Source organism: Lynx canadensis, chromosome A2 (assembly GCF_007474595.2).
Source record: "Lynx canadensis isolate LIC74 chromosome A2, mLynCan4.pri.v2, whole genome shotgun sequence".
NCBI classification, from domain to species: Eukaryota; Metazoa; Chordata; class Mammalia; order Carnivora; family Felidae; genus Lynx; species Lynx canadensis.
Genome location: NC_044304.2, coordinates 60,920,300 through 60,942,645, shown reverse-complemented (window position 1 = coordinate 60,942,645; position 22,346 = coordinate 60,920,300). Strand labels below are relative to the sequence as shown.

Genomic DNA, 22,346 nt, shown 5'->3' with positions numbered 1-22,346 from the left:
TCTCTTTCCTGTGTGTCCCCACCTGTCTCCAGTTTCATCTCACCGGTCTGCCCCAGCCCCCAGCGTTCCTGACAGGTCTGCCCCCGTCCCCAGGGTTCCTGACAGTGAGGAGCAGCTCCACGAGGAGGGGCTCGGGGAGCTCAGAAACACACACCCCCAACTCATCTCCACCTCCTGTTAGCTCCCTGCTCTCTCTGCATCAGGAGGCCCCTGCTGCAGGCCCTGTCTCTCTGGAGCAGTGCTCCTCCTGGGTCCCCTCTGGCTGCCTCTGCCCCTTCAGCTGGCCCTCCATGTGGGCTAAGGCCCCACTCTGGTCTCTGCCCAGCAGCTTCTTGCTGCTGAGACCGGTCCCAGGGCGGGAGAGAGCAGGGCCTTGCTTTCTCTGCCCCACCTCACGCTTTGCCTCCTGTCCACGCCAGCCCTCAGGGTCCCTGACATCCTGAGCTCCACGAGGAGGGTCGGGGGCCCTGGAAGCTGAAGGCCCCCTGCCCACTCTGTGTAAGTAGTGTTCCCAGGCCTGCTGTCCCTGCTGCTCAGCAGCCCCTGCACCCACCATGCACGGCCTCGGCTGCCCCCGCCAGGTTGCCGGAGGCTAACTGTCCGGGCCTGTCTGGGCGTCTGGCACTAACTCCTCCAGCAGCTCCCAGCCTTCCTCCCTCCCGCACTGCGGTCCAGCCCCAGAGGGTCTCCTGAGCTCTGGGCAGGGCCCTCTGGGGTCCCACTGTGCTTCCTGCCTTCCTTGGATTGCCTGCCTGACCTTCCCAGTCACTGTGACCTCATGGCGCCCCCTGCCCTGAGCACCCAGCGGGCCCCAGGGAGTCTAGGGACAAGGAGCTATTGCAGAAGCTCCTCCAGCTCACAGGCTTGTGGACTGAGAAGGAAAAGGCCTGGGCTTCCTGCCCGCGTGGGTTCTCCACTGGGTTCTCCACACGCTGGGCTGCTTCCTCTGTCCTCCCTGGAGGGCACCCTCCTCTGCCCACAGCAACCGCCCTGCCATGGGCAGACAGGTGCATTTGCCAGGCATTACTGGAGCCTCCCCCTGTCCACTTTCACCCTCCCTGTCCTCCCATGTCCGTCCTTGTCCTCCCACATCCCCCTACACCCCCCAGTACCCCTCACATCCCTCGACATCCCCCTGTGTTCCTCCACATTCCCCCTTCTGTCCCCCTACGTTCCCAATGCCCCCTGTACGTCCCACTTTGTCTCCTATTCTCTCTGGCTTGGCTCATTAGCCCACAGTTTTCTGTCCTGCATGCTCCCCACCTGCTCCCTGTTCACGTCTGGTCTGTTCCACCCCAGCCCCCAGGCTCTCTGACATCCTGAACACAGTGAAGAGGGGCTCAGGGGCTCTGGAAGTCCAGGGCCCCCCCATCTTGCCCATCTTCGGCTCTCCCAGGCCCCCCGCCCACCCCGTGTAAGTAGCACCTTGAGTGGCCCCCTGGCTGCAACTGGGGGCTCACAGGGGTGTCGAGACCCCCAGCTGTGGTGTGCTGCCCCCTCACTCTGGGGAGCAGCCAGCTTGTGGGGGCAGAAAGTGGGGCACAGGGAGTTCCCCATGAAGGTGGCATTTGGCCTCAGAAACCAAGTTTGTGGTTGCAGATGGGCGGTCGTGAAGGAAAGAATCAGAAACAGTCGGGGTGGACTAGAGGCTCGCGCCTGTGATCTGTGGCCCGTGTGACGCAGTGTCAGTTGCTGGGGGGGGGGGGGTTGCACTGGGCTGCCCCCCCCCGGCAGGAAGGGAGGGGCCGACTGTTCCAGCCCGTCCGCCGACTGCCGTGAGGATCGCTTACAGGGGTGGATGACAGCCCAGGGCCACAGCCCCCCCCAACCTGCCCAGGGACTGACATGCAGGGAGGTGCTGTCGGATGAGAGGCTGCGGGCCAGGGGCCGGGCATGGCTGGGGAGTGTCTGGGTGAGTGCTGGCAGATCCTGTGCCCCCACCCCACCCATCCCACCCCCCCACCTCCCCCACCCCCAGCCCAGGCCTGAGGGCCAGGGTAGGGAGGAGGGGGAGCCAAGCAAAGCAGTGTCGGGGGGCACAGGGGCAGCCTTCGGGCAGCAGTGGCTCTCCTAGGGAGCTCTCTGTACTTGCCAGAGGGGCGAGGGCAGGTGCAGGTCTCTGCGGGCCTGCTTGGCCAGGGGTCTTGTGAGGGAGGGGGCAGGGCTGTGGTAGGTGCGCAGCAGAGCCTGGGGAGGGGTCAGAACTCCCCATTTGTGCACTCCCTGGGCCTGCCCGGCCTTGGATCACAGAAGCTGAGGCTTGGATTTGTGGAGAGGTGCACACAGGGTAGGGGTGGGGGTGCCTGCCACAGTACCCCAGCCCACCTGCCTTCGGAGTCTGCACAGCAGACCGGGTTGGGGGCTCTGAGGACAGGACGTGCTGTGGGTCTGAGCACGGCAGGCTGACCTTGGGGTCCGTCTTGAACTAAACTACAGAGGTGGGGACTACAGGAAGGGGCCTGGAGCAGAGCCAAAGGGAGGGGTGCCAGGGGCCTGCAGCCACTGGTGTGGCAGGACTGGTGGGGGAGGGGTGAGCGCTAGGGGGATTGAGGGCAGGTGCCCCCAGGCTCCTAGCTCCTAGATGTGCCCTTCCCCCTGTCCTCAGCACCCTGGCTCTTTTGAGTATTGGGTGGGCTGCAGGTGAAGGACGGGAGTCACATGGGCCCAAAGAAGGGACTGTGTGGGCTGAGATCTGGCTCTCAAGGTTCTGATGCGGTGCCCCCATCTCCAACTCTGGGACCACTGTCTGCCTCTCCCAGCACGAGGGCCTAGGCTACAGGGGCCGTCCCGCTGTGGGTCTTGGGTCCCCTCCTTCCCTGGAATGTGCCTGCCAGCTGTGTTCCTATGTAAATGGGGTCGGTACCCACTGGCCCAGGCCCTGTTCTCTATAATCAGGGATTACACCCAATCCAGGCTGATCCTGTGCAGCTGCCTGCCTGGTGTGGCTGGCGCTCCTGGTACCTCTGCAGATGCCAGGGTACGTGGATTAGGGCCAGTCTGGAGTCACTGGGGCCCCCCCAGACCCTCTGCCAGCAGCCTGGCCTCCCTGGCCTGCGAGTTTGCCTGAGGAGAGCCAGAGGGAGTGTGGGGCTCCTGTTCACCTCTGGCACCCCTCCCAAGCCAGACCCTTGCCCACACACCACAGCCCCATCTCCAGAGTCGCCTGCTGACGGTCAGACTGTGCTCTGCTCAGAGGCTTTTCCTCCGGGGAGCCCCTCATGCAGCACGCACCACGGGCCAGGGTTGGGTCTGGGCAGCAGCCCCTCGGCAGTCTCGCCTTCCCTGTCTGCAGAATGGGTTGGCAGCTGTTTCCCATACACCAGGCTCCACAATTTGTGCCGTGCCCCGACTCTCTCCTGTTTACTTAATACTTTCCCTGTTGTGGATTCTCATTTTTTTTATTATAGTTTGTTTAAAAACCCAATACTCTTTCGTTAAGTGGGAGATCAGGTTGACTTGCTGTAGCATGGAGTGACTGTAAATCAGAGTGCCCTGGGAATGAGACAGAGGAACTGTTGCTCAGCCCCAGCGGCAGGGCTGTTGGCTGCGGGCTCTGTGGGGTGCTCTCTGTGGGGGAGGGAGGCTAGCGGGTGTCGGGTGTCCGGACACGCAGGCGCCGCCATCCTCACACAGGCAGAGGGTGCCCAGCTCTGGGGCCTCAGTGGGAAGCCATCTCCATTAAGGTGACGGGAACCTGGGAGGGTGGATAGCATCCCTGCAGCAGAAACGCCCAAGTAGAGGGAAGCCAGGTGATGCAGAGGGACCCCGAATGTCCGATGTTGCCCTGCCCAGGGAGCCCAAGACTGAGAACAGGGAGTGGCGTGTGTAGGGACAGAGCTTTGCTGGTGGACACGGGTGGACATGAGGCCTTAGGGTAATGAGCCTGCAGCCCACCTTCCTGGACCCCAGGCACAGAGTTTGGTGGAAATGGGACCTTAGCAGAAGTTAGCTGGGCCTGGAGTGAGGGTTTGTCAAGGTAGGAAAAACTTGCAAGGCAGCGCACGTATGAACCTATACATGCGAACACGCACATATGTGACGTATGTGCACACATGCCCTCCCTCTCACGACACACAAGCCCACACGTGCAACACACTCAGGTATCATGGAGGTCCTCGTGTCTTCACAGTCCAGAACCTGTGCAGCACTCAAGGCCCGCCTAAGCTCGTCCACCCTCCAGGTGGGCATCTGTGGGTGCTGGTGGCAGGGAGAATGGGCAGTCTCACTCCAGGGCTGTGGGCACATGCTTCAGGATACCACGTTCACCCTTCTAGACCCTGCAGTCTGTGCGCTGGGACCTTGGCCCCAGGTCAGCTCACCCGTGTGCTGTTCCCAGGGGTACTACTCGCTGAAGAGTAGAGACCTGCAGACAGACGCCCCCCTCCAGGGGCAGAGAGCTGGGAGGGAGCCTGTGGGGAGGGGGCCCGGCCTTCAGTGCATTTGCTGCATCCGAGGTTTACCATCAGCACGCTGTTGCTTTAAGAGAGCACCGTGATGTTTGTGCACACGTGCTCACGGCGTGTGTATTCCGGTGTGTATCTGCATGGAGGGTGTTAAGCACCTGCGTCAGGACAGGCGGTCTCTGGGGAAGGGGGTGAAGAACAAAATTTAGGGAAACAGTCACTCACAAGTATACCTGTAAGGTTTTATTTCCCAGCTGTCTTGAAAGTTGTGCTGGTTTGAATCAGCAGGGTGTGTGGCTATATTATTGTCCACTTCTTCCATATGTTTATAATAGTTTGCATGAAAATAAGTTGTAGTTAAAGAGACGGAGGGGACCCTGGGGGCCAGGCCAGAGGCCAAGCAGGCAGAGCTCTGGCATGGGGGGCGCTGGCTGGATGGGAAATGTGGGGGGGACAGCGGGGGGGGGCCCTCACCTTGGCCAGGATGGAACAGGTGGAGGCCAGCGGGCCGTCAGGAAGAGACCCACAGACTCGACTTCCCTACTGGACCCGCATGGCCCTATGCCCTGGCTTTTGCTCATAATCCTCACCCTGCAGCCCCCAGGTCTTCCTGGCCTCGTCCTTTAGTGGACATTCCTAAAGATGTGACGGGTTGGAGCAGGGCTGGTGAGCCACATCCAGGTGGCAGGAGCCGGGACGCAGGACCCAGTGCCGCAGCTGCAGAGGGCCCAGCGGATGCGGCCCAGGAATGGGGGGGGGGTACCACAGGGTGGGTTATGGCAGGCTTGGCTTCCCCTTGGCCTCCAGACACGTGGTCCCTCGGAGGGAGTACGTCTGTCGCCTGGAGATGCTGTATGTGACACAGCATAGCTGGACTTGGAAACGGTGGGGGGGGGGGGGGGGGGGAGGGCACTGGGGGCCTCGGAGGGCGCGGCCCGATCTGGACGGATTTGGGTCCCTTCCGGGAGGAGAGGCAGGTGGGCTCTGGAGACGCCCTTCTCTAGGCCCGCAGCGGGGCTGCTTGGGGCGGCCCTCGGTCACTGGGCGGCTGTGTCCCCGCGCGGAAGCAGGAGGTCATCAAGATCACGGAGCAGCTCATCGAAGCGGTCAACAGCGGGGACTTCGAAGCCTACGCGTGAGCCGGGCGTCTGGGCTGGGGGGGTGGGTTTCCTCGCGGCGAGAGGGAGGGGCGGGGCGTGGCCGGGGCCCCTCCTCACCTGGGTCTGCCCCCCAGGAAAATCTGTGACCCAGGCCTGACCTCGTTCGAGCCTGAAGCCCTGGGCAATCTGGTGGAAGGGATGGATTTCCACAGATTCTACTTCGAGAACCGTGAGCGAGGGGGTCGAGCGGTGGGCGGGGCAGATACAGGAGACGGGCGGAGACGGGCGGTGGGCGGGGCGCGGGCGGAAACAAGGCCTTGGGCGGGGCGTTGTGGTAGGGATGCGGGTGGGGCAGATACGGGAGGTGGGCGGGGCACAGGGCGCCGAGCCCAGCGGCACCCCCCCGTCCCCGCCCCCTGCCATAGTGCTCGCCAAGAACAGCAAGCCCATCCACACGACCATACTGAACCCGCACGTGCACGTCATCGGAGAGGACGCTGCATGCATCGCCTACATCCGCCTCACGCAGTACATCGACGGGCAGGGCCGGCCCCGCACCAGCCAGTCCGAGGAGACACGCGTGTGGCATCGCCGTGACGGCAAGTGGCAGAACGTGCACTTCCACTGCTCGGCGCGCCCGTTGGCCCCGCTGCAGTGAAGGTGGGTGTCCCTGGCGTTGGCCTTGCGGGCGAGGGGGGGGCATGCCCCCCCGGGGGCAGGGCTGACCACCCACTCTCGCCCCCTTTCAGAGCCGCGGCCGGCGTCGCGGGACAGACTCGGTGTTTGGAGCCCGGCCGCCAAGGTGGCCTGCCTGTCGCATGTTTGTGTCTGCCTCGTTCCTCCCCTGGTGCCTGTGTCTGCAGAAAACCAAGACCGGATGTGATTTCTTTTTAACAACAAGACGACAACCACAGAAACAATTGATGTTGGATGAAACGGGAAAAAAAAAAAAAAAAAGGAAAAAGCTGTAAAAATCACTGGCATTTGTGGGGCTTTGGACCGACGGGCACCCCCCACCCACGCTCCATGTGTCTGTCCGCTCCTGGCCCCTGGGACCATGGGGCAGTGAACGTGTCCACAGGGGCCAGGCCGAGGAACGGTGTGTGTTAGGTGACGCCCCTCCCCAGGTGTCTGCATTCCCTGCCGTGCATGGCTGCTGTCAGGAGTGTCGGCCACCTGGGGCCCAGGGAACCTGAGCACGGCTGTCCCCCTCCTTTCCTCTCATGCCCCCAGCATGGATGAGCAGTGCAGAGGCCGGGCCGGCCCCCGGGCGCCCGACAAGCCATCCAAGAAGCCCCCTCAGGCCCAAGGCTCCAGTTCTGGTTCCTCCAGGGCCGAGGAGGTTTGGTGGGGGGGGAAGCACCCCTTAATGTCAGACCTCACGCCTGGCAGACTTGTGGAGAGGACACTGTTGGCTGCAGCCCTGTTGGGGGGGAGCCCCTGGGCTGGCCTCCCTCCCATTCAGGGTCACCTCTTCCTCTGCCGACCTTCCCCCTGCTGGCACGTCCACGAGGGGCTCTGGACTTGGTCAAGAGGCAGGAAGGGGAGAGGGGTCAGAAGGCAGGTGCATGGCTCTCTGGGCTCCCAGGCCGAGACTGGTCCAGGCAGATGTTTCCAGGCAGTGCTTTTGGAGTCTGGGTCTGGAGCCGAGGGAGGGAGAGAGGGAGGGAGGGCCGCCTGGGCCCAAGGGGGAGGGCACGGTGAACCCCCGGCCAGGCCTCTTGAGGGAGGATGCTGTGTGTGTGATGGGGACCCAGGGATGAGGAGAGCACGGGCTGGGCCTATCTTGAGGTGCCCCTCGTGCTGGTGGGCACTGAGGTGCAGCTTGGGCTCAGGCTGCGTGGTAAGGTGGCAGTACCGGGGTCCCGGGGCAGCTGGCCGGGTCAGGGGCTGTGATGGAAGAGACGCAGGACCTGGCGCCCCAACACCTACCCCCTTAATTCACATTTTCAACAAGGGTTTTCTTTATCTTCCCCCACAAATCAAGCCAAGGGAGGGGCACAGAGTGGGGAGCGACACTCAGAATGGACACTCACCTGCCCGTCCACGGCTGTGCTCAGGACAGCTGTCCCCACCCATGGACACAGGGTAAACATCCGCCGGGCTCCCTGGGCCTCAGGCAGCGGCAGTGCTCGCCGTGGACAGCGTGGGGCCCGGCCATCCTCCCCTCTGGGGGCCTCCTCCCTTCTCCCTTCACCTGTCATCTCCACGGAGCTGCCTGTCTGGGATAATTTGGGGATTTTTTTCTGGGGGATAGTTCTTTTGCATGACCCCTTTCGAGCAAGCCACACCTGCTCCTCTAGCTAGGCGTCCGAGGTGTGGTGGCGTCGGCCGGCCCGCTCTGTGGAGGGCCGGCTGCCCGCAGTGCCGGCCGGCCCTTCCTCTTCTCTCTTTTGCTGAGTTTCATTGTCTTTTCTTTCTGAGCCTTGTAAGTGTAAAAAAATCATTATTTGTTCTGTCTCGGGAAACTGCAAATAAAAGAAAAACAGGACCAATGGCTTCACTTGCAGCTGGGGGCTTTATCCCAGGGCCCTCCTTCCCTTTCCCTGTGCCCTCCCCCGACTCCCGCTCCTCTTGGCGGGCTCTACCCCATCATCTGTGACCACGGCCTGTCACTCAGGAGGGACACGTCACCAGCTGCCCACCATTCCCCTGTGGTGTGAGGATGCAAAGCCACGTGGGGCCCCCCAGGAACGCCCGCCCTCGGCCCGTGCTGGCTGAGTAAGCATTGAGCACAAGGCAGCAGGACCACATGGCCCCAGGGCTGTCTGAATTCGTGACCACACGGCCACATGGCCTGAGGACACCTGAGCAGCGCGTGGCCACATGCGCTTGGGCTCAGGCAGGCTGGGGCTGCTGTGGTCTGTGCTCCACTGGTTCTGCTGCAGGCCTCCTGGCCCTCTGCCCTCCCAGACAGACCCCGCGCAGCCTGCTGGAGCCCACGTGCACCCTCAAATGAACGTGGGCAGTCCCCCCTCCACACCATGTCTCCAGGCCCTGCCAATGCCTGTCTGTACTGTATGCCTCATGCTTTTCTGGGACAGAAATGTGGGCCTCACAATTCTGGAAACCAAACATTCCCCACTCGTGTGTCTTCTGGTAAGAAGGACGTCTTCTGGTAAGAAGGACGCCCCAGGGGGTCCCCTCTGGCTACCCCAGACCTGCCCACTAGGACAGGAGGCCCTTGACTTCAGCTGCTGGTGCCCGGCAGGTGTTCTCAGGAGGAAGGTTTGTGCCAGAGAACACACAGAGGCTCCAAGAGTGGGGCTCAGAGAATCTAGGACACGGCCCCAGAGTGAGCGGCAGTCAGTCCCCGACTCGGTATCTAGGGCTCCACTCACCTATCAGCTGTAATCCGAGGAGGCTTTCCAGGCCAGGCCTCCCTGGGGGCACTCACACGGCCCTGCCCAGCCCTGAGGACCCTGAGCCCTGGGGTGCGGAGCAGGACCAGCAGGCTGGGCGCCCTGTATGGGGTGGGCAGGGAACTACAAAGCAAGGTCAGTGAGACAGTCTTAGGTTCATCACTTTTAAATGGTACCTGCTTTGGTCAAGGCTCCTTGGGCCTCAGGGAGACCCTGTGACCCAGCAGGTCCTGCAAGCAGAAGCTGATGCCCTCAGTCCAGCCCCAAAACCCAAGGCCACTTCTCATTTCCACAATCACAAGTGAGATTGAAGGCAAGGCTCAGGGCCACCAATGAAACAAGGCTGCACAATCCTCAGACCCTCTAACCACCAGCCACTGAGGTCATTCCCTAACCTGGGACCAGACTTGAGGCCTGGGCCCACAAGTGCCCAGGGAGGAACCAGACGCCCCCCACGCCTGCAGAGCCCGCCTCCAGCTCCTGAGGATTTTCCACGTGTGTGGCCCTGGCTGTGGCTGCAGGGCAACCCCCCAGGCCAGTCCCCCTAATCCAGGAGTCCCGGCAGGGCTAGCCTCTGCTCCAGGCCCCCCTCCCCTGTCTCCTACTAGACAGGTCTAGGTGAAGGGAGTTACAGCTTAGGCCTGGGGTTAAGGGCAGGAACTGCCCCAGGACCCTGCACCCGGCTTCCCGAGGAAAGGGGCCCCTGAGGCTTGAACAAAGCAGAGGACTATCGTGGAATTTCAGAAGACAAGTTTATCCAGATAAGAACCTTTCAAACAGAACAGTTAGGCAGCAGTTACTATAAATACACTCTTTGCCAAGTGCTCTTCGCCTGCACAGGTGTGAACCGGCCCACCCACCCCCACCCCCTCCTCCTCAGCCACCTCCAAAGCTGGAGGTGTCAGACACCACGCTGTCCTTAAGGGGAAGTCAGAGCACCCTGGGCACCAGTCAGCGGTGGGTCGGCACCTCGCTCAGGGTTGCACAGGGCAGGCTATGTTAGAGGCTGACGCAGTGCCCAGAGCCAAAAGGGCAGCTGGCAGGTACACCCATTAGGGCAGGGTCGTCAAGAAGCCATGAAGTCCCACCTTCTAGCCCAAGCAAGGGAATTCAGGGGCTGGCACTTGCTGCCAGGGCAGTGGGTGGGACCTCCTGGGTAGGGCAAGAACCAGCTCAGGGAAGGACCCCCTGGGATGGGATCTTGTTTGACACCACCCCAGGAAGGGCTTTGTGGGGAGTGGGTCCCAAGGGTGCATCGTGAGCTGGCATCCTCTGGAAGTACTTAGGACAGGGGGAGGCAGCAGGGCCTGATGGGGCTGGCAGGTCTCACAGCGGGGGCTTGTGCCTCTGGATGGGGGGGGGCTCTCAGGCAGTGCTCCGCGGGGGTCGGGCTGGGGAGGCGCTGGCTCAGACCACACCCATGGGGCATTGGGAGGCTCGGGATGGCCGGTACCTGGTGTTGGTGCCCAGGAACAGGAGCCACAGGAAAGGCCACTTGCTAAGGCACACAGGCCCCAGGTGGTTGCTGGGACAGTCTTGTTGCCAGCGAGGCAAAGGGACACGGGTTAAGAGACCACACATACTGCTGTGACCTGGTGGTCAGAGCCCATCTGAAGTTCAGGGCAGATGACCCCCCATGCCCTGCGCCCCCACAGGCATTTCCGTGCATTGTGATGGATAGGCAGTGCCCTCAGCAAAAGGTCAATTCAGCAGAAGTGCAAAGGTACCCCAGAATCCGTGAAGCCTGGTGACCGTCACCTCCCACCGTGGACCTTGGCCCAAAGCACTGGCCTACACCCTGCTTGCCCGACCCCTCACGCCCACCACAGTGGGTTTCCCAAGATCCGAGCCCCAGGTCTGTGCCCCCAGCCCTGCAGTCAGGCCTCCCCTCGGCTTACTACAGAGTTAAAACAATCCGGCCACAGATACAACCCAAAGGCAGACTAAGCCCGACAAGGTTGGCTCCGACCTGCTGGGGGCCTCGCCCAGGTCAGGGGCCCATGGGGGGGTGAGAGACGACCCGTCAGCATCCGTGTGAGTCACTCAAGAGTTTATGGTTTCATCTGGCCCAGTAATACATCCCTGGGGGCCTCAAACCATCTTTCCAAAAATCACCAGGCATGTAAATTTGAATGTTCCCCACCCCCAGGCCGTTCTGCGACCCCTCGGTCCCTGCCAAGGGCTCCAGGGGTGCAGAGTCTTCCCGTGGTGGCTCTGCTTCTCCAGGGACTGTGGTTCTGATGCGAATGACTGGCGTTTGGCCCAGGGGCCTCTGCGCGCTGCTGTCACATTACTGCACAGCATGAGTTCTGCTTCCGGGCCTTAAAAGAAACAAACAGGAGCTGGAGAGGATGGAGGCCGCCAGCAGCCCCACCAGGGCACACGCGGCGGGGGGGCCCCGTGGGGCTCCAGGAATCTGACTGCTGAGCCAGCTGGAGGACCTGGGGGCACCTCAGAGAGGCGGGCCTCCGTCGTGGTGGGGGGAGGGAGAGCGAGGCCGTGTGAGGCAGCCTGAGTGTCTGACTTTGGCCCAGTCTGCGTCCCCAGGTGCTATCGGACAACACGTGTGGAGATGGTACCGAGAATGTCTTCAGAGGACCGGATAGATCTCCTCTCTTGCCCCCAGACTCCACAGGCCAGGCCCCTCCCAAGCTCACAGGAAAGCCCATGTGTAAACTCAGCCCCACCGCCGTCCAGACAGCAAAGCACCTCTGTTGCAGGGAGACAATGGAGGCAAAGAGCCTCTTTGGGAAGACTGAGCACCGATATGCTGCGAGTGGCGGGACCAGGAGCTGAGCAGACCCACCCTCCTGCGGAGCCTGATGAGCCTGCCTGCCGCTGCTGCCAGGCCTCGGCCACCTCCTGTGCTCTCCCCATGTGTCACTGAACGTCCCGAAGGCTCATGCGGTATAGAGCCCGAGGGAGGGGTGCCCAGAGCCAGGGCCGGTGCTCACCGTTTTATAGAAGGCTTTAGACTGTGTCCCCAGCACTTCAGACTTGGACACCAGGTCATCTAGTTTCTCCCCCCGCTCCAGCAGAGACTCCATGGTGTTGTGCTGCAGGGTCAGAGAAGAGAACACTCTGATGTTCATAGAGCAGGTGGACGTGAGTCCCTCCTGAAGCTCAACCACGGGGAGTGCGTCTCCCTTGGGCTCCTCCCTACCATGCGTCAGCCGTGTCCCAGACTTGCGGATGGAACAGGACCTAGTGACTGTCCCACAAGGTGCCCACAGCACAGGCTGAGACAAGCATGCTCCAGAAGTCACTTACACCCGCCCTCACACATGTATTCCCACCAGACAGACTGTGCCTCACCTTCCTGAAGGGACCTGTGTTACGTGTGAGCACTCGGAGCGGCCGCACCCACAGACCTGACCTCGGGGTGAAGGAACAAGGCCCTCACAAGAGCCCCCTGCCCTGGGGCCACCAGGAAGTGGCCGGCTCGCTTCCAGCCCGGATGGCCATTGCTGGAGCGACCACAGGGCCCCCGGAGACCTCTTCAACAGGAGCGGCAGGAACCCAGGCACACGAGCATGAAACACAGACCCAAGAATAAGCAACGATGTGCTTCATCTCTACGTGCAGCTGAACAGCTTAGGTTCTCACCACGGAAGTTAACCAGATGAAGACACGGAAGGGAAGAATGGCAGGACCAGAGACCTGATTTTTGTAGCCAGGATAGGGCCGGGGCTCGGTTAGAAGCCGTGGGGAGCAGGCGGTACAGGATGCACACACCTCAAGACTGCCATGTCTTGCTTTCCTTCCCGAGCCTCAGAACCACATTACTTGAAGCGTGGTCCCGAACACTTGGGTCCTGCCCAGACCCAAGTCCAGCCCCAGGGGACAGCTGTGTGCACGAAAGCTGAGCTGGTGTTGGCAGGAGTTTTATGTCTGGGCAGGGTTTTCCCCGGGTACCTTTTCTGGGCTTTGCATCCACTCAGTCAGGGATCATGAGCCGCTGGGCATTGGTGGCCTAAGCATGGCGCTGCACTGGGGTCAGGGGTATAGAGATAAGGACGAGGGAAAAGCCCCCAGTCATGACAGCTCACATGCTAGTCAAGGAGACACACGAAAGTAGTGACCACGCGGTGGCATCCTGGAGGCCTGTGCACAGGGGCACCTGCAGGGGTGCCAGGCAGGAAAGGAAGGCCATGAGACGGTGGGGCCATGCCAGGGAGCCTACAGGTGGCCCCACAGCTGTCCTGAGACCCGCTGAGGAGCTATGAGCAGAGGGTGACATAGCGATGGTCACCGTCTGCTGGACAGACTGGTGGCAGGCAGGAAGCGAGGGACCAGGTGTGAGGCAGAGGCCACAAGACCAAACTTGAAGTGAAAACAGATGCCTCAAGAGCCGAAGACAGATCAAAGCTTAAAAAAAAAACAGACAAAAAAAAAAGTGCCGGGAGAAGCTGAAGCTAAGGTTATAAACCAGGGGGTCTCAGGCAGGATGCAAATTCCTGGTCTCCTGGCTGGGAAGAGCCTGACGACCTACATCTGTCTTTAGTCAGCACCAGCAGCTGTCCCCACAGCCCACACCCCGTAAGGGAGGCACCAGCTGGGCTTGGAGACAAAGTACCGAAGGCACCAGCACAGGGAAGGAGAGCCACAGAACTCAGGCCATCACAACCAGTAACTGCCAGAGGGGAGCGCTGGGGGGGGGTGGGGGACCACACTGGTGCTCCACATGGACCCCTCAAACAGGCAGGAGGACTAGGCCTGGCCTTGCCTAAGCCAGTCTGGCTTCGAGGCCTTGGACGCACGGGGAGAGGCGGGCAAACACCCCCTTCAGAAAAGAGCTTGGGGAGGCACCTGGGATGCTCAGTTGGTGAAGCGTCAGACTTCAGCTCAGGTCATGATCTCGCGGTTCGTGGGTTTGAGCCTCATATCAGGCTCCGTGCTAACAGCTCGGAGCCTGGATCCTGCTTCGGATGCTGTGTCTCCCTCTCTCTCTGCCCCTCCCCACTTGTGCTCTACCTCTCTCTCTCCCCCTCTCAAAAATAAATATTAGGAGAAAAAAAAAAAAAAGAAAGGAAAGCGCTTGGACTAGGACTCCCAACAAGCCTTGATGGTGTGCACAGTGGCCACCAGGCTTTCTGCCCCCAGCTTTGGGACATGCTGGCCCCCGCTCTGCTTACCAGAATGATTTTGGTCTCATCCAGCTCAGCCTGCACCTTACTCATGGGGTCAGCTTCTCGGGGGTTCTAGGGGAAGAGCCAAGAATAACATCAGGACCATTTGGAAACAAAGCTCAACCCAACTGAGCTAGAAACACTTTCCCAAGTTAAAACCCCTCAGGCTGCTTAAACACAGGACACAGATATGGAAGCCTGCTGCGGGGCTCAGGTTCCAGGTCTTAACGTGGGCCCCTGGATGTGTTCAGAGGGATGTCGACACCAAGGCTGCCTGGAGTCACCTACAGCCACGGCCATCAGGGCTGCCGGCCTTCCCGTGCCACATGGCCTCTCCTCGGGGCGATTAGACACCCTACCTGGTATCGACTGAGGTGGCCATCTAGGGCCGTGTAGTGAATTGTAGCAGGGGGATCCGACTGGCCACTCTATCCTGTCCACCTGCTTGGAGAATTCGTCTAGTACCTGCAAGACAGAAGAGTGCATCAGCACCGCCACAGCTACAGGGATTCAATGGGACAGCCTCACCCAAGAGAGGCTGGCAGGCCTGGGAGGAGGGGAAAGAGGATGACAGCTAGTGGCCAGGGGCACATTGAAGCTCGAATTATAAGTATTTTGGTAATTAAATACAAACTGTACCCAGCCTGAGATGACTTCATCTGGAGAATGATAAAAGCATCTGAATTTTAAACTAAAGATTTCTGCTTTGACGCAGCCATAAAATTCTAGAATAAAAGGTACTGGCCCTCTCATTTTCCAAAACAGTTCTTCAAAAGGGAACTGGATCCTTCCGATGTAAGTGACCACCAGATTTCACAGGCTTGTAAGTGCACTTGTACTGTGGGAGGCTAGGGGCCAGAGCCCGTAAACAGGGGTTTACGGTAAGTGTTGCTTAAAGGACTGATTGGCACACAGATGCTGGACCCATGTGGGAGAAGGAGAGCGCCCATCACTGCAGCATGGGCAGAAGCACGGAGGTGGGAGGGCCCACTGTGTGCAGGGACAGCCTGACGGAGGGGAGGCAGCCACAGAGCAGGGCACAGAGTCAGTGTGGTTCAGAGGAGCCACGATCACCATTGCTGAGGGCAGAGGCAGGAAGAGAGTGGCCAGAGAGGCTGGTAGGGGCAAGAACACAGCCAGAGCTGGCCCTAGAGCCCATCCCAGGAGTAGGCTGTGATGCTGAGGCAGACAGGGTGAGTCAAGATGGCACTTGGGGACATGAGCCCAGACACAGGAGGGATGACAGGCATAAATCAGTGCCAGGGAAAGAAACTGGGAAGGGATGCCAGACTGTCTCTTGGTTTAGGGCCAAGAAAAAACGGCTTGAAAATGGGTGGATTGGGACAACACTACTTCATCCCCTGTAACTCGGGGCAACTGACCCACTTGTCGATCCGAGCCCAGTCCAGCCACACTGCAAACTCACCTCTCTCCAGCAAGGTAAAGGCCACCCGGGACGGATATTCACTGTCAGCAATGACCAACCCCTGCAAGGCTGTCGTTTCGCACGTAGACGTGGCACAGATATTCTGAGGAGAAGTCAGACCGCATGTGGTGACTTGAGGCCACCACGCATGTGGTGACTTGAGAGGCACCTGGGTGGCTCAGTCAGTTAAGCATATGACTTCAGTTCAGTCATAATCTCGCGGTTTGTGGGTTCAATCCCCCCGTTGGGCTCTGTGCTGACAGCTCGAGCCTGGAGCCTGCTTCGGACCCTGTGTCTCCCTCTTCTCTCTGCCCCTCCCACACTCGTGCATGCGCTCTCTTGCTCTCTCTCAAAAATAAATATAAAAAAAATTTAAACATTCCTATAAAAGTGTCCCCGAATCAGGAAATCACCTCTCGGGGCCTCAGGTTCCTCGTTACGGGAATCCTGGCCTGTTGTGTTCTGTGCTGGACTGGAGGGCGTAAGGGAGGGAGAGGAGAGGGAAGGACAGTGGAGAGAAGGTCCATCTACAAAAACATGAGTCCCAGCTGCCTATGGATTCCTGTGCCAAAGCCATCAAGTTATCCAAAGGTACAGTCTGTACAAGAGCTTCTGCAAAACATTCATTAACTAGGATATGAATTTTTGTCATTTTACAAAGGATTCAAGACGATGCAGCTAACCACACCCTGCAGTAAAGGGATGTGAGGGCAACAGCTGACAAATAAGAAGCTTCTTGTCCTTAAGACGCTCAAGCACCAGACCCTGGCACAAACAAAGAAAAACAACGAAAGGGGAGAAGGAGAGATCGTGAGCTCCGCAATCAAGAAAGGGCAGAGATAAAGGAGAGTGGGGTGGGGGACAGGACCATCACCGACACTCTCCAGGCTTGTGTCTGCACTCCCATATAAGAAAGGTTCAAACGCGAACCGAAATGCATGCATCCGCAGAACTGGAGACGCTGGACCGGTGCAGATGGGAACGTCTCTAAGAAACCTGGGAAGGCAGACATGGCCTGAGGAAACCAGACTATTTCCATGTTCACGATCCAATTTCACTCCTGCGTCGTGAAGGGTACAAGGATCTCATGCAGAACAGACGCACCACCAGGATGGTGACCAGGCCTCCAGGTCACAAGACCAGGGCAGCACCGTGCGAACGGGCGTCTCCGCCCAGTGAGGTTCACGTGATGTGTCTATACGACATGTCTGTCTTTCCTTATCGGTCTGTACAACATATGCCTCTACGATAAAAGCCTGAAGACTCTCATGGGAAACCTGAATTGTGAACAAGTAAAAATACTGGCCGAGAGAAAACAGGATGAGTTTTCGGATTCCTGTTCCAAAACCTAAGGAGCACAGGACACGGTATTACCTCAACAGGGCTGGTTGCAAATCCTTTTTTGAGATGTGTCCAGCTCTGGAGGGAAAGAGAAGGATTCAGGAAGGCCGTGTACAGCTCCAAGAGTCAGACCCTCACCTGAAGCAGGTGTGAGCTACAGGGGCACACTGACTTGGGCGGCTCAGATGGCAGCAGTGGGCTCAGCATCGTGTGCAAGCAGAAGGAAGAGGAGGGAAGAGGGGGCAGGCCGGCAGTGTGCAGAGAGCCACGGGCTGCCTGAGGCGTGATGGGGGTGCACACCAGGGAGGGGGCGGTCCTCTTACCTTGTTCTTTGACTGAAGCTCTGCTGCCCTTGGCCGAGCGCTCCACGATCAGCTGACTCGTGAAGGTCATGAACTCCTGAACACTAAGAAACATAACACAGATTACCTACTCCTGTCACCTTGTCACCGGCACAACGGAAGGTGACCTCCAAGCTTGGACACTAAGAAGCTAGTGTTTCTTGACTTCACTCATTGCCTTCCGGGCCTCGGCTACAAGCGATAAACGTGGTTTTGTTACTAATTGCCCCAACCGTTCACACCACACCTGCTGCTCCTAGCGCGCCAGACAACCCACTTCCAGACCTCTGGGGCACCTACTGCAGGCTTCCAGGATGCTGACGCTGTGGTCAGCAGAGGCCCTCGGACACAGGGAGAAGCAGGAGGCAGCAGACACGCAACCAGGTGGGCTGCCGCACACGCCAGACACTGAGGCAGGATGCACACACGCTGTGGATGCGGCCGAGGGCACAGAACCCGGCCTAGGGTGCGCTGGCTCATCCAAGGTACGTCATCCAGGCTACTCGGAGACAACGGCTTGGCCGAGACCAGGAAATGATTTGTACCAGGGCCGTCGGACAGAGAGATGTGGCCGGAATGGAAGAATCACAGGTGACAACAGTGCAGCCAGAGGGACAGGGGCCAACAGGAAGCCTGTGACTGGGACTGCCATGCAGGGGGCCATGTGGCGTGAGGATCTCCGACCCTGCGGTGGACGTCCTCGGCTGGGACCCCAGCTCCACCATGTGCGAGATGTGTGACCTCCAAGCAAGTTACCTGCGGCACTGTGCCTCAACTAGGAAATCCAGATTCGCTATGATGGTCACACGAGTGCACAGCACCATGCCTGGCGCACAGCAGCACTTGCTCCATCACCCTGAGAGAGTGATAGGATGGAAACAATCCCACAGAAAAGACGTCTCCAAACAAGGAAGTCCTTGCAATAAAACCAACCAGAGACAGAGCTCATAGCAGGACTGTCACCAGACAGAGGAGAAGTTACACTCTCGCAAAAGTCTGCACACAGAGGCAGAAAACAGGGGAACCATCTGAAGGTTTCACAACCTGGGGTCTGGTCATCGTGAGGCAGGAGGATGGGAAAAAAGCTAGATCATCCACTTGCCTTAAGAGGATGTGCCTAGAGTGCCACAGCTGTGCTCGCCACAGAAACCGGTCCGGGAGCCCTCACCAGTGAGGTCACAGTCCCACACTGAAATCTCTGAGGACCCTCCGTAGACAAGGGCCGGGAGAAAGGAAAAGGAACCACTTGGCGAAGCCGGCACCGAACATCACAGACAAGCAGAGAAATGGAGACCACGGTAAAGGAAACGGAGTATCAAGAAGGTGCTTCACTAAGGACCCAAAACAAGCCGAACATTTTACAAAACAACAACAGAAACGGTTTTAGATTCTGCCAGCAAAGCCCTCTCATCAGGAACAGGAACTGTTGAATTCTGAGTCCAGACAACAGCGTCCACTAGCCCCGGGGACCGTGTGGCCACAGACACGGACCCTGGAGGGTCCTTTCCCCTTCTGTGCCTGAGTCACCCAGCCCGCCCACGATGGGCCGCAAGTGTCTGCTGTGTCTTCAACAGTTTCCTGCTACTAAAGCGTCCAGAAACAGGAGAAGCCTATAGGCCTACACATCCCACGCTTCCTTCCAAATCCTCAGCACAGACCCTTTGGCCCCAACAGGGCTCCACTGGAAGTAGCACACAGTGAGTCCTGGCTGGTTTCTCGTGGCCTCAGTGACTCCGTTGGCAAAACGGAGTACACAGATTATACCAATAACCTTCCCACGGAATCGCTGGGAAAGCCCATCAGATAGCCTAAGCGGCTCCCAAGGTGTGGCGCCCAAGCTGCCTAGGTTGGAATACAGACCTCTGGGCCCCAACCCTCTAGTTCGGGACGTCTGGGTGTGAACGTGGGAATCTGCACTTTTTCCAAGGCCCCTGATAATTTTATAACGACAAGAATACGTAAAACAGCGAGTACGGGAATAATGTTCTAGAATAGCATAAGTCTTTTATCCAGCGAAACGAAAATGATTCCTCGAAGGCACAGTCCCCAGAACCGAGGAAGAGGCCATCGTCGCGCTCCTCCCAAGGAGGCCGGGGCCCGCCGCCCACACCCCGCCCTCCGGGCCCCCCCCCCCCCCCGTCCTCCCCCACCCCTCTCCCCCGCCCCCCCCACCCCGCCCCCTTGGCCTCCCCGCCCGGGCCGCTCACCTGGACCTCTGGAAGAAGCTGAAGGAGGACACGTCGTACGCGGCTTTGAGCAGCACCGCCTTGGGCCTCGCCTTTGTACAGACGCTGAGGCTGTACAGCTTCATGACGCCGCGCCCTCGGACCGCCCGCCCGGCCGCGGGACCGGCTCGCACCGAGCAGCGCGGCCGCCGCCCCCGACGACCGCCGCCGGCTGCTGACGGGTCCGACGCCGGCTTCCCCCGCCTGGCGCAGGGTTTCGCTTCCGGTTCCGGTCGGGTGCCGCCGCCCCAGTCCCGGCGGAGGGATTTCGTGCCCCGGATGCAGATAAGCACGGACGGAAACACGAAGGCTGAGGGATGAGGGTGCAGGCAGGCGGTGCGGGCCAGGCGCAAGCGCAGAACTTCTGCCCCGCCCCCTCCGGCGTGTGTAGGGCCACCCTCTCCCTGTGGAGGTGCCCCGTCCCCCTCCCGGGCCGCCCTGTCCCTCGTGGGCCTCCCCTTCTCTCATGAAGTGTCGTGCCCCCTCCAGCTTGGCCTTTCAGTCCTGGGTGTCCTGAGTCCTCCCATACACAGGCCCTCTCTCCCTCCCTCCCAGACTGTGCTGAGCCTTCCTGGGCAGCTCCTGGGAACGGCACCCGCAGCCAGTGCTCTGTGGACCCTAGGAAGGACTGTGATTTACGGGAGGACTGCCTTCCTGTCAGTGTGTAAATCCAACCTCCTTTCGAGTGAAGGCAGGAAACTTTTCTTCTCGAGGCTCCTGCAGGGATGTGAAGGCACGCCCTCTCATTTCAGAGGATTGGTTCTGAACACGTCCTTGCCACGTTTTCCTCCTGCCCCTGGTCACACAGGACCCGTCACCACAAACCTGCAGGGCTACGTGTTCCTCAGGCCTGCCCACTCTCTGGGCACTGATATAGGCCGCAGACCGTTGACAGAGAGGAAACGTCAAAACAGCAGAAAATCCGCCCCACACTTAGGGAGCAGTGTGGTGCAGTGACTTAGAAGACCTCGTTTTGCTTGAGTTGTCGACATAACGCTTTGTGGATGGGTGGGGATGGGTGAGGCGCGGTTCACGAGGGTGCCACATCGGCCAGTTTCTTGTTTATTAAATGGTATTTTGTAATCAGCATCTTGCAGGCCACCTAAAAGACCCTTGATCTTTGGAAGCTGATGGCAAACTTACATTATCGCTACGCTACAAGCAGCTGGGTCTGAGATGATGGGACAGAGACGGCACTTGTGACAAAGCGACAGCATCACTCTACACATGCTCAGCAGTATTCATGTTGTGGTTGGATGCTGGGGGCTTTTCCTAGGTGTCAGGGGCCATCCTGTGCAGCGTAGGTAGCATGTCAGGCCTCGGACCCACTAGAGATCGGTAGCACTCCACCCATCACTTGGCAACCCCAAATGTCTCCAGCCATTGGCAAATGTGCCCTGGCAAGCAGTGGAGAAGGCTGTCTCTGTGTCTGAAGGAAGGTCTCACCACCTGCCCCTCACTCAGCACCTTCCTCACTGGCTCTCTTCCCTATGCAGATCGTGGAAGGGGCTCTTCCCCATCCCCCCGTCTGGGTACAAAATGCCAAGGACAGACATTGGCCAACACCAGGGCCAGTCACCCGCTGATGCGGGCACATGACAGTCTCAAGATGCTGTGCTGACACTGTGGTCCTCTAGGGGCACAGTGACAGCTGTTTCTGAAGAAAACCCTGGCTCCCCTTTTCTTTGACGCTGAAAGTTGTTCAAAGGACCAGGAGGACAGTTTTTGGTTGGCACAGGCTTACATGTATTCACTTGACACATAACAGCAGGTGTCCCACAGCTGGCCTCATACCAAGTGCTCTCCGTGCACTCCCTTGTTCTATCCTCACGAAACAGAGGAAGACGTTACTATCGCCTTGCAGACACAGAATGACTTGGGTTAAGGAAATCTCTAGGCACATGTCAACACTAAACACACAACAAACACAGCCCAGCCCCTCTCCCCCCAGGAAGCCTGGCTCCCAAGCCCCCCAACCTCATCATCTGTCTCACTGAAAAGCAAGCCCACCTTCCACTGCGTCAACCCCAGCTGTCACCCAACTTGGATTCAGCCCGGCTCTGCCACCAAACCCTTAACCTCTCTGAGTCTCTCTCTTGTTTTTCATTTGTAAAACTGGGAACATATCCCTTTCCATAGGTATGTTGCTGGGAATGGTGAGGTTTATATGCCAAACTCTAGCCACAGATGTTTAACGAGTGACAACCAGTGATAACCTGGTTATGTGTATTGTTATCACTTATGACAAACAGGAGTGACTATCATGGGTTCAAGGCATCCTGCAGATTGTAGGATGCAGAGATTTGCCAGGCTGAAATCTGAGTGAGGTCATTAGATTGGAGAATACTATTATATCTGTTTTAATTCCCTGATTTTGATCATTGTGGTTGTGTAAGAGAATTCTTGGTTTGGGGGAAATACACACAAGTCCTTAGGGTAAAGGGACATCATGTCTGCACTTTAGTCTTGAAAGGCTTAGTGTATATATATATATATATATATATATATATATATATGAAGGGTAAAGCACACAAGGTAAATTTAAGGAGTCAGGATGAAGGTATCCAGGAATTCTTTGTACTGCTCTGTAAATCTAAAACCTCGGGGATAGATACAGGGAAGGGGTGCTGATGTCCCTGAGCACCTGCAGGGAGTAAAGCTCTCTGAAGTCCAGACTCTCCCTCATGCACTGGGCCCTAGAGGAAGAGCTCCCTGCAACAGAACTGGAGCAATGTGCCCATGGCAAGAGGCCAGGGCCTGAGTTCCTGCTGGGCAGGCAGGTGCCCACTCACCTTCCCATAAGTTACCCGGTTTAGCTGCACAGTGGAACCCCCACGAAGCTGGATAAAAGCCAGCCAGGCGCATGATCCTGGCCAGGCAGCAGCCTTGGCCTCCGGACCGCCTTGTCCAGGCTGTCTTCACTGTGCATGTAAGGTGAGCCTCTGCAGCCCACACAGGAAAGGAGCCCTGAAGGGGCCACAGGTGTGATCAGGCCGCCTATGGCCTTCAGGGTGTGTCA

General features: G+C 58.9%; 2 protein-coding genes across 2 annotated transcripts in view; one reads left to right on the top strand and one right to left on the bottom strand.

Annotated features, from left to right (window-relative positions):
* Positions 1-7,714, top strand: part of CAMK2B (calcium/calmodulin dependent protein kinase II beta) — an 82,008-nt gene extending 74,294 nt beyond the window's left edge. Inside the window, 4 exon segments of the mRNA XM_030307595.1 lie at positions 5,471-5,538; positions 5,638-5,732; positions 5,929-6,163; positions 6,253-7,714. Coding sequence (XP_030163455.1) covers positions 5,471-5,538; positions 5,638-5,732; positions 5,929-6,161 — 396 coding nt within the window. The 3' untranslated portion in view covers positions 6,162-6,163; positions 6,253-7,714.
* Positions 7,715-9,600: 1,886 nt separating this feature from the next.
* On the bottom strand, positions 9,601-19,532 carry YKT6 (YKT6 v-SNARE homolog). Its single transcript, XM_030307594.2, is given in 9 exon segments — positions 9,601-11,186; positions 11,820-11,921; positions 14,001-14,066; positions 14,354-14,404; positions 14,406-14,461; positions 15,424-15,475; positions 15,477-15,523; positions 17,085-17,167; positions 19,310-19,532. Coding segments are annotated over 9 exon segments (597 nt in total). The 5' UTR covers positions 19,414-19,532; the 3' UTR covers positions 9,601-11,150.
* Positions 19,533-22,346: the final 2,814 nt, after the last annotated feature.